At 39.4% G+C, this 17,616-nt stretch overlaps 1 protein-coding gene across 37 annotated transcripts in view; it reads right to left on the reverse strand.

The window, feature by feature from the left end:
* ABI3BP (ABI family member 3 binding protein) overlaps positions 1-17,616 on the reverse strand; it is a 134,920-nt gene that overhangs the window by 89,444 nt on the left and 27,860 nt on the right. For all 37 annotated transcript variants that reach the window (XM_079974330.1, XM_079974298.1, XM_079974314.1 and 34 more), the window contains exons 2-6: positions 15,974-16,153; positions 5,587-5,655; positions 4,720-4,852; positions 2,830-3,011; positions 6-67 (exon numbers count right to left, since the gene is read on the reverse strand). In XM_079974330.1, the coding sequence (XP_079830456.1) occupies positions 6-67; positions 2,830-3,011; positions 4,720-4,852; positions 5,587-5,655; positions 15,974-16,153 (626 nt within the window). The remainder of the gene's footprint in view (positions 1-5; positions 68-2,829; positions 3,012-4,719; positions 4,853-5,586; positions 5,656-15,973; positions 16,154-17,616) is intronic.

A 17,616-nucleotide genomic window follows, 5' to 3' on the forward strand; every position in this document is an offset into this window, starting at 1 on the left:
CATACCTGAGTTGGGATTCTTGGTATTTTGTAATTATTTTGGAGTTGTCCATTTTCTTTGTTTTTACCTGATTGAAAAACACAACAAAATTATTCTGCTTTTTCAACACACAAAACCCCTTTTAATATTCAAACATAGGGAGATCTACTCCAGTTGGTCCCCAGTGTTTATGGCTGTTAACGATCAAATTGTTATTTATTCTCCTTCTATTTACATTTTCGACAGTATAGAGCTCCCACTTTTTGTCCAGTTCAGACATATAGAACAGTTCAAGGATAGGGAATTGACCCTCTTGCTCCATCAAAATATTTATTCTTGCACGCAAAATCCACATTGAAAGCTTAACTATAGTAATGGTTATGGTTGCACCATGCTTAACGATTATTAATGCAAGCTAGAGTTTCCATTGTAACTATGGTTTGAAGCAATACTTTGAAAAGGAAGGAACTGGCATGTAAGTGACAAGACAGCATGCAGGCCTGCAGAGATTGGGAGCTCTATACATGTGGCTGGTTTGCTGGTTGGGACGAAGCCCAAAGACCTGTTTTTGGTTTAGTATTTGTAAACTGTATTTGTAGTATTTGTAAATTGTCTATTTTAATCTGAATTTATGTAGATTATTGTAGTGTGGGCTCAGCAATTAATATAGAAAATAAAGGACATTACACAGCTTGAGAAACATTCCATACAGACACAAAAGGTTTTCTACTGCATGCATGAAAGATTTTAAATCAGAATAAAACAAAAATGTATGCCATAAATAAAATGAAACAACCATAACCCAAATTAAGGAAGCAAATATGCTGCTTCAGAACCTACTGTATTTTTCCTTGTATTGGACGAGGTTTTTTGACACAAAAATCATGTAAAAAAACTGGGGTCATCCAATACACAGATACAGTGGTACAGTGGTGCCCCGCAAGACGAATGCCTCGCAAGACGGAAAACTCGCTAGATGAAAGAGTTTTCCGTTTTGGAGGTGCTTCGCAAAACGAATTTCCTATGGGCTTGCTTCGCAAGATGAAAATGTCTTGCGAGTTCCTGCGGTTTTTTTTCCCTTTACCCCCCCCTTTTTCTAAGCTGCTAAGCCGCTTATCTGCTTATCCGCTAAGCCGATAAGCCGCTAAAAGCCGCTAAACCGGTAATAGCGTTAATCCGCTAAGCCGTCAATGGGCTTGCTTCGCAAGACAAAAAAACCGCTAGATGAAGAGACTCGCGGAACGGATTCTTTTCGTCTTGCGAGGCACCACTGTACCTCGGGTTAAGTACTTAATTCGTTCCGGAGGTCCGTACTTAACCTGAAACTGTTCTTAACCTGAAGCACCACTTTAGCTAATGGGGCCTCCTGCTGCTGCCACACCGCCGGAGCATGATTTCTGTTCTCATCCTGAAGCAAAGTTCTTAACCTGAAGCACTATTCTGGGTTAGCGGAGTCTGTAACCTGAAGCGTATGTAACCCAAGGTACCACTGTAGTGGCATGGAGGGAGATGCTGCTGCAAGCAGAGAGCGATCTGGGGATGCTGGCTGGCTGAAATACAACTTCCCTCGATGCTGCTGAGAAAGGGAAACACTCCCTATCTGCACGGGGGAAATGATCTAGGGAGTGTTTCCTGTCCGCAGCTGCGTGGGGGGAGAGGCTCTACAACTTTGGGCCATCTCCCCTCATTTTCTTAAAACTTAGTCCCCCAAAATGGGGGGGGGGGGCTAATACACCTGGCGTCTAATAGACAGAAAAGTACGGTAGTTTTTTCAGGTGAATGAGCAGAAAAAGGGAATCTTCAATTATGTATGAAAGATAATGCCAAGCACTAACAAATGCTAGTACTGTAGGAATAGATGGATGTAACAAAATGGATATGATGCTATTTTGCCACGTAAAATGGGAGAGAAAGCAATCCAAGGGAAACAGGAATTAGAGACATCCACTCTGATTTTGCAGGAGCAGAAATCAATAGTTGTCAAATTAAGAAAGGCTATTCAAAGTGCAATTAAAACATTAATCTCCTAGCTGTGATCAATAGAAAGAAAGAAATCCAGAAAGATCTGCAAACAGGAAACTTCTAATTAAAGGTACACGCACACTGAACAGCCTCAACAGGACTTTGTTCACATTGGACAGGCTAGTGCTACATGTTATTGCGAACAACAACAATGAAACAGGTTATTAAAATATGACATGTTGCACTGCACTGATTTGACTACTAGAAGCCCTAGAGAAAAAGGCAGGTGTGAGTTCATGAAATGTCTCATAGTGCAGATTAATACTGGAGAGCAAACTAAATCTGTTTGGAGGCATGCTGTGATGTCAGATTTGTAAAAACAGAATTTAAAACCATCTCTAAATTTTTATTGATTCTCAACATGCAGTACAGTCAAGTGCAAGTCTTGACATTAATAATTTTAACGACTGCATAACATGCCAATAACCTGACATTTCCCTTCAATAACATAGAGCCAAACTATGACATGATGGGACAGCTGTGCTTAAGTCTGCATCATGCATAGATGTAGGGAGTCTATTATTGCAATAAGAAAAGAGAGCACAGGGGATGTGAGTGAAACCCATGCACAGCCCGGCCATACCTTACTTTGCTCTGCTGCATTTAAATAATGGAAGTGAGCCTGGCAGAGGGAAGTTTGCTGAAAGCAATAGCACACAGTACAGCAAGCAGGAAATGGAAGGTATCACTTCTTTCACCCATGTGCTCATTTTGGGGGGGTAAAGAATAGAAGCCACACCTACTTTATGTCTGAAAAGAGCTGACATGTGCATAAATGCCTACCCTGTAGCATCTTGTTCTGCTCAGGAAGAGATACACATTACTTACCAGGCACAGCCACTTTGTGATTGAAAATCTTGCTCCAGACCCCATTATCTGTATTGTCTTTCACTCCAAATTCATAAATTGTGTTGGGTTTCAGATTATCCACCACAGTTTCTGTTGTTGGACAAAGCTGGAGAACCCACTTCTTATTCTTGTCCTTTTCTCTGTAGCGGACTGTATAAAACCTAGTTGAGAAAAAGAAAATGGATACTTCTAATCAAAGGGGGAAATACAATTTAAAATAAGGTACTGTGGTGCTTTTTTCATTTAAGGAACAATAGGTGATGTAGTAAGTATCATTTTGCTTCTGGGATTCAAGACTGAAATTTACTATAGCCTTCCTGAGGATTCTCTATGCAAATATTTGATTCTCTGTTAGTTTAGACTCATTTCAGTCACTGGAAAGTGACTATTCTGAGCAGCCAAAATGACCATTTGCTTATTGCCAGTATAGTAAATCCAAGCTCCACAGTTCATTAGAATAAAGAAATATGGGTTTAAAACATTACTGAGTTGTACTGTCTAATCAACAGACACCATTAAGCAACATATCACAGATTTAACATTTAAGAAACCCAGAATTAGAATTTTTTATTTTGATAAATTTGACCTGAAAATCTAAGTAAAGCATAAGAAAGCAACAGCTTGATGTAAAATCTGTTTCAACTACAATGCTTGATGTAAATCTGTTTCAACTACATGACTTCTCTAGAATTTCCCACCTTAAAAATATGCCCTAGTTTTCTAATATGCTTATTTTATTTCTTCCATGGAACTCATCAATCAATCAAGGGGGGAAAGAATCAGCAATGATTTTTGTTGTTACTGCATCATGTTCATAACTGATTGGCCTCCAGGAATAAAAACATGAAGGAATCTTAAATGTCCTCTCAACTTATTCCAACTATGCCACTTAATTCAGCAGTTCTTACAGATTTAGCTTGATCTAATTGAGATTAAAATCAAGCCTGGCAGCATTTTGAGAGCAATATGAGGTTCATGCAAGGAAAGCAATATGGAAAAATATGCCAACAGCTCTTAGGCAACAGCCACCTGATAAATTAAACTATAAATAACATAGAATTGTGACTTAGGAAAGGGAGACAGCAAGTCCAAAACTGTTACAGGAATTATTCCAACACTATTATTTGTGTCAATGTTCTCTACTTTCGATAGTCATCTCAAAAAGTAGTATGTTTGCCATGGCTGATCAGACTGTTGAAAAATACTTACCCTGCCATACATTCACATTTTTTTTGCTGCTACTGCTCAACTAATTCTCCCATTTTCCTTCATCTTCATTTCACAGCCCTCATTTAGTCTCACACCAATTCATCTGGCATGAGCCATGTGAATTTGTTTATCAGTACCTGTAATGTTATCATTCCACAGTAGCATTGTTGACAAAATAATGTGGACCACCACAGCCAACAGGCATTGTGGGTGAATGCGGCTGAGGAATGTGAGCCCAATGAAGCTCCAAGAAATAGCACTGAAATAGCATATGTGTTTGCAATGTGCCAAAAATTGCCAAAAATGGAAGGTATTTTTGGCACTTATAAAAAGGAACACGAAAAAGGTAAGCTCTGACCAAAATTGTTAGGTTTCATTGCATCATACTGATGCCTCTTAATTATAAAGGCTTGGAATTTGCTTCTGCTCTGTGATTAGGATCTTGCACCCATGGAAGAACCCCTTCAACAGTTGTTTTGTTCTGAGTGACCATCAAAAACGGCACAGAGTGTGTGTGAAGCAGGTGGCATAGCCACAAGCTCAACTATCCTTCTGTGAATGCAGAATCCTTCCATTTAAAGAGCAGTAACTTGGAATCCAAGCCAAATGGGCAAAACACCATCCCATAATCTTCATTAGCTGTATCTTTCAGTTGATTACCTGTCATTTGCACAGTTATTCATTGTGGTCCAATCATGCTTTGGGTTGACTAAGATCCCCCAGGACAAGAAGACCGAAGTTGGAGTTAAAGTGCCTATTACCAGCTGGAGGGGCTTTGGTGTATTTGTTTTACCTATGTAAGAAAGCATAGAAAATTTAAACAATTTTATATATTAGAAGATGTATCTGAAGGGCCTGCATAACTTTTGACCCAACCATGTACTGTGGTCTTCCAGCAGTTCACCGGTCCTTTTTAAATTTTTTGGCAGATCACCCAAAACTGCACAAACAGGTGTGTGTGTGTGTGTGTGTGTGTGTGTAGAATGTGGCATAGCTGGTAAACTGAATTCAGTTTAGTGTGTCACCTAATAGATTTGTATGCAATTTGATGTGTATGGTGCTTGCCAGAAAGACTACAAAAGCATATAACCATGTAACCTGGTTAGAAGGTTAATACCACCTTCTGTAACTCAAGTATTTATTTCCATAGCATCTAAAATTTCAGGATCACCATTCAACATTCCAGTGCTTCACATTGCCCCCCCCCCACCATGAATTTACATGCATGAGTAGAGGAAGCACAACATGGCCTTCCTCAGAGTGAAGGGGCCTGGGAAAGTACATATTCCATCACTGTTTATCTATGGCAGATAGACATTTCATCATCATCACTGAACATTAAAGGCTGTTGCGGAAATGTGTTGTACCACAGGCACACTCCCTGACTCCCTCATGGCACTATCTCAACACTCAGGGGATATCTTGACATAAACACACAGAACTAGCAGAATTATTATCTGCCATCTCAAATAAATGTTTTCTCTTCTAACTGTTTATGGAAAAAAATGTTTAATACTGTTACAATACCTGAGCAGGGTTTCTTGTAATTTGGAACAGGTGCTGGCCTCACTGCAATCAAGTATCTTGGCTCTGCGTCTGGAAAGCATTAGGATGATCATTTGTAAAATCCAACAAACTTAAGAGTGTACATTGCATCTTATTATTACGTATGGCAGGGATGGAGAACCGTATGTTGGACTTAAATTCCCATCAGTCCCAGTCAGTATGGTCAATGGTTAGTGATGATGATAGCTATAGAAGAACATCCACAGGCTCTCTGTTCCCAGTCTATGAGATGACAAAATATATGTTTTAAAAACAAAAACATACCTACTTATTGATTTGGATCCAAATGTGCCTTTCACCAGTGAGAGGGCACTACCACTTAGGCAAGGCATTTCCCTGCCTTCAATTCTGATTAATCCACTGCAGCCCCTTGCACTCCATCCTATACCACTCCACAGCATCCTCTAACCACTAGGAGTTGACTTTGAGGGACATAGGAGGCTGCAAGGAGGAGGGAGAGGACGCAGGGAAACCCCACTGCACAAGCAGCGTTTCACCGTGCTCCCTAGATCAACCTCATTATAAGTAGTCATGTCATTTTCCTGCAAGTAATAAAAGTATGAGGGAAAAAGTTGAGGGTTAAGTAGGAATAGAAATACCTGAACTAACACAATAGTGATATACAGTGGTATCTTGGTTTTCGAACGTAATCCGTTACAGAAAACCATTCGAGTTGTGAAACGTTTGAAAACCAAAAACTCAATAGCTGACAGCTAGGCCTCAGGATCTTGCACTCAGCGGAAGCCGCATGGCATGTTTGACTTCTGAGGCGTGTTCAAAAACCGAAGCATTTACTTCTGGGTTTTGGGAGTCTGAAAACCGAAATGTTTGTCAGTGGAGATGTTCGAAAACCGAGGTACCACTGCATACATTTTTAAGTAAGAAGAAATTTTTTAAGTAAGAAGAAAAAGAAGGAAAGAACATCTATAAAGCAAAAAGCTCTGAAGATATTAAAACAGGACTGTTGTGTTGGTTTAGAGATTTATGCCTTTGAATTAAGCAGCTACTGTGACATATAGCAATGAGCCAATTAACTATTATTTCAATTTTTAAGTGGATAAGCCAAAGTCTTAATAGTTTGGGGCAACATGGGATGTGAATTTCTTGAGCTCATTCGAACTCACTCATCTGAAGCTCACGGGACAGTGATGAGGACAGGACCCTCCCATGACACCTTAGCACGTGGGGCTTGAAGGTGCTAGGATCAGGGCATATATCAATCAACTGAGCTGAGGAGAGCTTGCTGTAAAAGTTGGGCTTTACTGGCAGTAAAATGATGCCTACAGCAAATAGTTACCCATACTGGAAGTTGGGATTTAACATTAATAGGCAGTAATTAATCCGCTGCAGCTCTTTGCCAACAAAGTATCTCACCTCTTTATTACCAAGTCTGCTGCAAACACATTGGTCTAAAGAGTTAGACATGCTTAAGTCCATTTCAATGGGACCATGCCTAATTCTGTGTGGGTTTGGTCTCTATAAAATGCTGCCCTTTGGGCTACTGACACATAAGGAAGCATGAAAAAAGCTAAATTTTAGAGTATTTTATAGATGGTATATAATTTAGCTGTGGAAATGCTATTTCTATAAAGATAAAGCTGTAAATCAGATAGCTAATAATTCTTTAGAAACAGTTGCAGATAAATTAGGCCACATGAGAATGTCAAAATACACACATACCGATATTTTTACAACTCTGTTACAATAGTAATAATTTGCATAAGCAGAGGATTCTTTTATAAACCTAACCACATTTTTTCCAGTGTCAGAATAAATTGCTGTCTGGGTGTATTTTCTGAGAACCAGCTTGCAATTGTTTCAGAAACATTGTTCTTTGTCGGAAACAATGAAATGAAGTAAACGAAAGCCAAACACTGATATTTTTACTCACTAGCTAACAAATTCTTAGTACATTTGATATGCTCTGGAAGAACACACACTTTTGTGGTTAGAGGCCATAAGTTCACGTAAATGTTTCTAGTGAAAACCAGCTAACTTCATCCAAGAGTTGATCATAATAAACTGATTAAAACAATGCTTATAAGAGAAAAGCTTTTTTGTTGCAAAAATATAAGGTTTTTTTGTTTGCTTTTTGAATATATCTATTTCCTCCATTGATAAAAGGATCTTTCTGGCCTTTTCAAATATTTAGTTGTGCAAATTCAAAATTATTTGGGCTAACCAAAGTCTTCAAGGTGTAACTATTTGAATCAGACTTTTAAAAATTGAATATAAAAAATGCTATGATTCTATGACTACTGAATTTTAAAAGACATGAGTGTAACAAAACCTCAAACAGATTTTAAAAAAACAAAACAAAACATTAATTTTCAATAAAAGAAATTTTTAAACTGGTATCTATTCATTGATTAATATTTTAGAAAAATGCAATCTGTGAAAAATCACAGATGTGGGCAGAGACTTAGCATGCAGGTCCAGTTTGCTCTCATGTAGGACTGGAGCTGAATACCAATTCGCTTTCTTCCTTTCTTGCAGAATGAGGAAGGGAGACGCTTCTTGCCCTACTGTTCAGGGGTAACCCAGTTTCCCTCTTTTCCGTCTACTGGCAGGGAGGGGCCTTGCCCAGATGACCCTTCCCCTCCAGTACAGATTATGGGCATCTGTTTAGGTGGCAGAAAGAAGATTGTTGGCACTGTGAGGTGCCACATTCTTCTCCCTTCTCCCTCTCCTAGGTTAATAAATGCTACCTGCTAAAACTAATTGATTCCTTCTCCTTTGATAACCTCAATTCATCCTATTGTCTCCATCAGAACCAATAAATCATCATCATCATCATTATTTATTGAATTTATATACTGCCCTATTCCCACAGGTCTCAGAGCGGTTTACAGGACAAATCCGGAATGTAAAACCATTATCCAAGGCTTTCATTAGTAATATAACATTATTTACACTGGCTTCATGTTTCACAACTCAAACCTTTAATTTCTGTTCTCTGATCTGCTGCTAACATCAATTGCTGCTTTCTTCATTGTTTTCACGCTCCTTTTCATTTTCAATATATCTTCCCCTTTACCTTTTAATACTTATATGGTGGTTCTTCTCTGTCTATCCTAATTTCTCATCATTCTTCTACCTATTCCCTTCAGTCTGTCAGTGACTTTTGTCCCAGTCCTATAATTCACTTTGATTCATTGTCAACTCTTTTCTTGTGCTTCTCGGAGTCTTTTAAACTCTTTCCTTTGTTACATTCACAGTGCTGCAGCTCTTTGTCCTTTTGAAACTATTATTACAAGCTGCAATTCAACATTTTTCCTGGCAGTTCCTTCTTGAACTATTCTAGAAGATTACAAGCTATTTTTTTAAACAACCCAGCTTCCATCCTTGTAACTAATCTTCACCATCTCTAAATTATATTACTTCATCTAGGTCTGTTGTTGTTGTTGTTGTTGTTGTTGTTGTTGTTGTTGTTGTTGTTGTTGTTGTTGTTGTTGTTCTCCTTCTGAGTCTTGTTTTTATTATGCTGTAAACCTTTTTGCAGGAACTCTACTATTTGCACATTTTGTTCAGTATCTGTCCATAGTGCACTTTATGGAACAGCAGCAGAGAGATAAGTGGGCAATATTAGTATTATCTAAGGGCAATGCTTGCATGTTGTTGAGGAGAAAGCAAGTCAGCTAAGCTCAGGTACTAGTTCTCTGCTAGCAGAGGTGTAGGAAGGTCAGGTGGTACCTGGTGCGGAAAATGTCTTGTCACCCCCCATATTGGTTTTTCTTTAGGGAAGGCCTGCAAAAATGGTTTTACGTTATTTCATATTTTCTTACAAAGGAATGTGGATTCTGAGCCTCTGATAACAAGTAGGCGACTATGGACAGATACTTAAATCCACAGGATGGATTGTGTTTTGGCTTGTGTTATTTTATTTATTTTTATTTAATAAAATTTATTTTTAAAAACCTGCAAAGTGGTTTACCAAAACAAAAAACAAAAGAAAACCACAGCAGTAAAATAAAGAAAAATTAACATTCCTACTTTTAAAAAAACAAAAGCTAACATATTAAGATTAAAATTCCTTCAACTTCCTAAGCATCTAGGTATGCTTGCCTAAAGAAGAATGCTTTTAGTGGATGCCTGAAAAGAGTCTAGCAAAGGCACATGCTTTGTTGAAATTTCAGCCTTCATGACATAGGAAAATGGCCAAGTAAACAGCTATTTTTGTGGAGGAGGGTCAAGATATTAACTGATATGCATGAAATTTCATATGTAGCTATATAATCCCTAGTGTAGTAAGATAAGACCTTTGGAGCAGGCATTTAATGTTTAAATTTTTTTATGAACCGCCCTAGTAGGGCAGTAATGCTTCCTTGTTAATTTGTCACCCCCCTCCATGATGGCACCTGGAGTGGACTGCCCCCCTGCCCTGTCTTCCTACACCCCTGTCTGCTAGCAGTGACTGTGGACATAGGTTTCCCTAGAGAAGCCTCTCCATCCCCAACCCAGCATAAGAGAACCTGCCAGTTTAAGAGATTCTTATGCAGAAATTCTTGCATGCAACAGCACACACACTGTTCCTCATAAGAATGGGTGGGTGCAAGCTATAAATTCATTCAGTGACCCAATTCTTCCTCTCTCTGTTTTTGTTTTTGTTTTGGAAGGGGTAAATGTTTTGATACACAAAAATCAATGATTATATATGCATATCAAACCATTAAGAGCTGGAAATCGCACAGTTTCAACTGTGCACAGGTCATGTCAGTAAATGTTTGTGAGAACAATAACTATAAAGGTATGAAACACAGCATTCTGTAGACTTTGATCAACTAAAGTTTTTGAGCAATTCACAATGGTTGACTTCCAACTTTGGAAGAAGCACACAATTTCTGCTTGAGTTTTGTCCAAAGCTGACATTAATCACTATCTATTCCATCTAGAAAATCTTGAGACTTGGCAGGGAACAGCGTATGAGTATTTCACGATGTCCTCAAACTTGTTACATTCTCTTCTCTAAGACTCCTCCGTACTTCCAGGATCTCTTTTGAGATGTGATGATCATTACTGAAGAAACAGGTAAGTCATTCAGCCTGCAATACTTTATGATATCTTCCTGGAAACAAAACCTATTGAGTTTGATTGGAAAATAACTATAAGACTGCAGTCTTAACCCCTCAGTTTGGACAGTGACCACTCAGTACAGTATACTGAACATATAAATAACCAAAATAAAGCAAGTCATTACTTGGTTTCTGAAATCATGTATACCCTAACGGAATTGGTTGAATTTGACTTCTCTGTAGATTCACACTGTACTTCTGTAAAGGGCAGAAAGATGGCACAACTACAGACTACACTGTTGTTACACTGAAGCAAACATTGTTGTGCATGTGTGTGCACAAACACATAAACACAAACTTCGTCTAATGGCTTTTTTGAGTGCAATGTAAAAAATGCTACAGATGCTGTCTGCACATTTTGCTTAATAAGGCTTAAAGAGATGTCTTAAAATTGGAGGTTATCACAATTTTTCAAGTTATTTCAGTTTTTAATAGTAGTTTTTAATCCGAGCTTGGGCATCCTCTTTCTGACTGAATCATATTTGAAAGATCAACACAGCTCTTTCCTTTTAGTGTCAGTTTCAATCATGCTTCTGTCCTAAATGTAAACACAGCAGGAGACTTTAGAAGCTTTTGTTCTAACTTCCACCTGTCAATGATACTTTCTTATGATGTTTTTGCAATGACAATTAGCTCTCTTCATGGAAATAATTTGAACGTACCATGGTAGAGCTATTTCTACTAGAAAGGGCCTTGCAGCACTTTCAAATTGCAAGTTTGCAAAGCAATCTGCATTCTTTATGAAGATTGTGAGCAATCTCATCATTTTGATACAAAACAGGATTAAGAAACATGGAATGTGATGCTAAATGTGTTTACTCAGAACTAAATTCAGTGGGAGTCACTTCCCAGAAACTGTGTGTGTAGGAAGCCCACCTGAGGAGTACAAAGACATAAAGTTGCCCCAAATCACCAGAGGGTATTCAAAATCTCCAGACCAGCTGCTCTTCCATGTATGAAAAAATTGTCAGATACAGCCTTGCAGGCAACTATTCAAGCTATTAACATCCTTGTGTCTGTTCTAATGTGTGCCAGCAGCTGATTTTAGGATTAGTGCTCTTTTATGTGTTTCCTTATCTCAAAGAGCATCAAGCGTTGAGTCCTGGCCTAGGGTAATCTGCTTTAAGCAGGCATGTTGCAATATGAGGGAAGACTTCAGTAGGCCTATTTTTTAATAAGAAACATAAAAGTGAATACACTGGTACCTAAGGTTAAGAACTTAATTCGTTCTGGAGGTCCATTCTTAACCTGAAACTGTTCTTAACCTGAAGACCACTTTAGCTAATGGGGCCTCCCACTGCTGCGCGATTTCTGTTCTCATCCTGAAGCAAAGTTCTTAACCCGAGGTACTATTTCTGGGTTAGTGGAATCTGTAACCTGAAGTGTCTGTAACCTGAGGTACCACTGTATTTATATTCAAATAAACAAGTACAGTTGTACCTCGGGTTAAGTACTTTATTTGTTCCGGAAATTGTTCTTAACCTGAAGCACCACTTTAGCTAATGGGGCTTCCTGCTGCCGCCATACCGCCGGAGCATGATTTCTGTTCTCAACCTGAAGCAAAGCTCTTAACCCAAGGTAATATTTCTAGGTTAGCGGAGTCTGTAACCTGAAGCATATGTAACCCGAGTTACCACTGTATATTAAGTGTATATTAATTTACCTCTTTAATTGGAAGTGACTCTGAGGGTCATCTAGTCCAAACTCCTGCCACCACTCAATGCAGGAATATGCAGGATCGAGCCTGCAACCTTGGTGTTATCAGCACCATGCCCTAACCAACTGAGCTATCCAGCTGATTTAAAACACAACTTCAAAACAAAATGCACTGCACCACCAGATTATATCAGAGTGTATCACTTAATCTTAGTGAAGCATGGCCACACAAACTCTATAACTGAAGCAGAACAAAGCACTTTGTGAAGGTCATCAACATGCTTTGTTGTGTCTGGCTAGGTTAGGGAGTATACAGCTTTTCATTCCAAACCCTTTGTGTAATTTTATTTTTAATCTTTTGTTTTGAATTTTTACTGTTCCATGAATCTGTTTTAACAGCAATAGTTTTAAGCAAATGTGAGTCGGCTGCTGAACTGTATATGTAGTTGTAATTCCTAGTAGAGAAAACAATTGACATGTTCTGTTAAAGCCAACTGGATAGGCTATAAAGATTATGGAAAATACAACCCAACACTGTCAGGTGTTCTTAAATCCACTGAACGAAATGGTGTTGAGTACACCTAACAATATGGATGCCTTTGCCCTTGCCTTTGGCTCCAGTACCATAGCTCTCCAATGGAGCACAATGACATTAACACTTTTATCTACAGAGAGATTATAGTTCCTGAAAAGTTATATCTTAATCAGTTTAGGCTACAATCCTATACATTCTTAGCTGGAAATATAACTGCCACTGAATTCAATGGGACTTACTTCTGAGTAGGCAATAACAGCATTGGACTGCAATAGTATAGCTAAAAGTGATGAAGAGTCAAATGACATCTTTAAAAAGAGTGGCAAATCCACCCTTATTCCAGGAGGCATTCTAAGTACATATTTCTGACTTTTTGGTCAATTTTAACCATATTCCTGATAGGCAGGAATACAATTCTCTTCTTGAGACGAGGACTGATAAGAGGAACCAGAGTTTCCTTAGCTTGTTTACTCTTCTTGTGTCTAACATGCAAACTAAATAACAGCAATGACTTTTGTAATTGGACATGCACAAGTGTGACAGTATGGTCAAATAATCTTTTTCCCATTAAAGGCCTGTTTTCCTCACAGAGGGTGTGATCAGTTTTGCTCAGCTGTACCTGTTTCTATGGACACAAAGCAGCTTATCCAAATGAACTGAATCTTTAAGCCAGAAACAGATTTGCTTTTTGGAAGCCATGTGTTAAGTAAAATAAACTTTAGGAGCTTCCAAATGATTTTGGCCCATCTTACAACCATTTTAATATCCTCATTAAGTCAGTACTTTATTTTACTATCCTGTTTTCTTGTTGTCTTACATTTCTGAATTTATGTTCTGTTTTTTTCTCCTAGGAATGATCTTGACGCATGTCCTTGTTCTTTCTGGGGTTATCCTAGAATAACAATGTCACAGACTTTCCTGCCACATGGTTACTTTACATATGTATGAATGATTGAATTGCCTTCCCAAAATCTAAGTGCAACAAAATAAATACTTGTATGTTCTTCACTAGGGAAGGATAGATCAGCCTATTTCTGGACTGCGTCAGTTTTGCATGTGGTCATTCAAACATCTGTTCCACCCCCACCAAAATTTGCATTTGAATACCTATTTTATCTCAGTACATGCATTGCTACGTTACCTTAAAAATACACATTTTGATATATTTCTTGGGCTGAAAACTGTATTGCCGGATTCAAAGATGTGCAAAATCCAAATGATAATTATATTCAAACTAGTGTGGGACTATGCAAATTACTTCTGCTTGCTTAAAAAGGTGGGCCAAACAAAATTCTCCTCTCCCCCCTTCACACATTGCATAGATTATCTTCATGTAAAAGAAATGTCATGTGTGAACTAGTCCTAGCAGGCACCAGAACAAAATAACCAGAACAAGAGCTGCTTCAAGCAGCTCCACTTTCATCCAGAAGTAGAGATCATGCCTTTGTTAAAGACATCTCTAATGAATAAATTCACTATTTATAGCACTTTAGGTAAGAGCATCTAGAATTGAAAGCCAAGCTGATGTTAGTAGACAAAACTCCAAATTAGTGGTAAACCTAGCAGTTCAAAAGCACGTCAAAGTGCAAGTAGATAAATAGGTACCGCTCCAGCGGGAAGGTAAACGGTGTTTCAGTACACTGCTCTGGTTTTGCCAGAAGCGGCTTAGTCATGGTAGCCACATGACCCGGAAAAACTGTCTGCAGACAAACATCAGCTCCCTTGGCCAGTAAACCGAGATGAGTGCCGCAACCCCAGAGTCATTTGTGACTGGACTTAACTGTCAGGGGTCCTTTACCTTTACCTTGTACCAAGTAGGATTAACAACTCTATTTGCGTTATCAGCCCATACGATTAACATGTGAGGCAGAAGAACAAGGCCATTCCCACCTGGTCCCCATGGTTACAGCCTGCCCACACCCCTCCTCAATACTAATCACATGTTTGGAAGAATATTTGCAGCAGGGCAATGTGCCAACATGCACAGTTCCTGTGAGTTGCAACTACAGAGGGAGGGAGAATTTTATTTGCCCACAGGCTTAAATGAGCTGAGCTAATTCACATCTCCCAAGACTAATACAGTGGTACCTCGGGTTACATACGCTTCAGGTTACATTCGCTTCAGGTTACACGCTCTGCTAACCCAGAAATAGTGCTTCAGGTTAAGAACTTTGCTTCAGGATAAGAACAGAAATCGTGCTCTGGCGGCGCGGCAGCAGCAGGAGGCCCCATTAGCTAAAGTGGTCTTCAGGTTAAGAACAGTTTCAGATTAAGAACGGACCTCTGGAACGAATTAAGTACTTAACCTGAGGTACCACTGTACGTGGAGCAGACTAGAATTATTCTTCATAATATTCAATTCACATAGTGTTAATTGTAGGTACTAAATGCCCCAAATAAGGTTATTCTCTGCCTTTCTCCCAAATATTGACTATTGTCGTCACTGCCCACTGATCTGAGTCTCAGCAACAACAAGCAACGACACTTCTGACTACATCAATCTCCTTGGCACGCTAGGCTAGGAGATCTGGACTACAACTCCCAGCAACCCCAGCCAGCAGGGCCAATGGTTATAGGAGTTGCAGTTCAACAAAATTTGGAGGGTGATATTTCATTTCACATTAGAATTAATATTGAAATAACAGATCCTTGAACAGTGAAACAAAGAATACGCAAGCTGACTTAATAGTAATGAATGATGATCTAAAAGCTTAGATTCACTTCTTAAGGATTATGGTGCTAAGACCCACAGCTTTAGCTACAAATCAACATGTAACTGGCTAACATGCAGTGCTTATATTAAAGATCTGTTTGGATGGCCTGTTCAACATTTCAATTACATTTGTGTCAAATTAGCTTCTTTCATTTACATATTCGGTGCCTCTGGAAAATGTCAGTAACTGAAAATTGCAAAGAAGGGAACAAAATAAAAAACAATTCAGAAAATACAGACGTGTTTGCCACTGTTGAAATTCGATATTTCCTTTGGTTTTAAGTCTCGGGTATCCCCATCCAGACCACAAGTAAATGCAATTTCAGACGCCACAACCATCTCTCCAAGATTCATATCTGGACATTGGCTTACCAACTTCGGTTATGTAAGATTTCCCGTCTGATGGCAGAGGAATATACTGGTTAGAGAAGAAGCTGCTGCCGTACCCCAAGATGAAGCCTTCCAGTTTGGTGCTTGGACTGGGTCGAATGTATCTCATGCACACTGCATCACCAGTTGCATTGATCTGAACTTTCAGGCTTTGTCTCTTAACTGAGGTTGGGGGAGAGAAAGCAGAAAAATATGGGATGTTACCAACTCAAGCAGAACAAACATTTCAGCATACATATAGGACATGCTTTCAACAGCATAAAGGTGTGGTAGCCAATGCTGTCTCAACTAATGTTTCAGAGTGGGATCATGTAGCAACAGATGCCACATGCCCCACAGGTGCACCTAGTTTGTGCTAGAAATCAGGCTTTTAGTATTGAAGCTACAGCTTTCTGGAATCAATGGCCAGCTGAAATTACAAAGGCACTCTGCATCATAATGTTTAGATGCCTACTGTTTTAGTTAAGAAGGCTTTCTCTGAGGTGTGACCCCCGCCATTTATGAAATATTAATTGTCCATCTACAGGGATGGCACGTTTAGAGTCTGTAGTCTTAATTTCTAGAATTTGAAGTTTTTTGTATTTTATCTTATTTGTATTATGTCTTACACTGTGAAGCAGATAATACATTTGTAAAGCAAGCAAACATTTGCAAAGCGGCAGCTGCAATCACATGAAAGCCAGTCTAGAGGAAGCCGTTTGCAGTAATTTCCCAAAAGTCTTCAGTGATTTCACCGTTGCATCACAACCGTTTACAATAATCTTGTAATGTGCCGCAGTGATGTGCTCTGAGAAAGAATAGAGTGGGTCCCATTAAGAACATAAGAAGGGCCCGCTGGATCATGCCAATGGCCCATCTCGTCCAGCATCTTGTTCTCAAAGTGGCTAACCAGATGCCTGTGGGAAACCCATAGGCAGGGCCCAAGCACAACAGCACTCTCCTCTCCTGCAGTTTCCAGCAACTGGTATTCAGAAGCATACCACAATAGTCATCATACCACTAGCCAGTAGCATACCACTAGTAGCCATTCCTGTAATGTTCATATGACAGATATTGCAAATGATAGAATATTACTTCTCTTTAAAATTTATTTAAAAAAGGCCCAATTCTGTTTGTCCTTTATGTTAAGTCCACTCAGTGTGAACAGTCGAGAAATTAAAAAGAGCACTAGGTCACTGCATGGACAGGCGGAGTCCACCCAACCCCAGGTGGAATCACTCAGAGTGGAATCACTCAAGACAACATGCTACAGGATTAAAATTGGCCATAACTTTATTAAATTTCAGATGTAGGGAGACCTTGGCTCAGGCACTGGGTGTTTATCCTTCCCAGTTCCCAGCAGTGGACCTGGGGGACATCAGGGTTATCCAGAATGTGTGGGGATTGGGCTGGCTCTGGAGAACACATGTTCAAGCAGAGACCCCACCTCCAGTTTCGCCACCGTCACAGGGGAGAGCAATGACAACCTCTTGGCGTATGGCCAATGGCTCCCCTCAAGACCCCTTTAATGGGGAACCCTGGGATCACCGCCACAAGGGGGGCATGGGTCACCGGTTCATGCCCCACCCCCCATTTAGGGAAGATAGATTAAAGGATTCAACCCAAGGCCTGAAACTGCCAAAGTT

Source organism: Podarcis cretensis (assembly GCF_951804945.1).
Source record: "Podarcis cretensis genome assembly, chromosome: 4".
Lineage (NCBI taxonomy): Eukaryota > Metazoa > Chordata > Lepidosauria > Squamata > Lacertidae > Podarcis > Podarcis cretensis.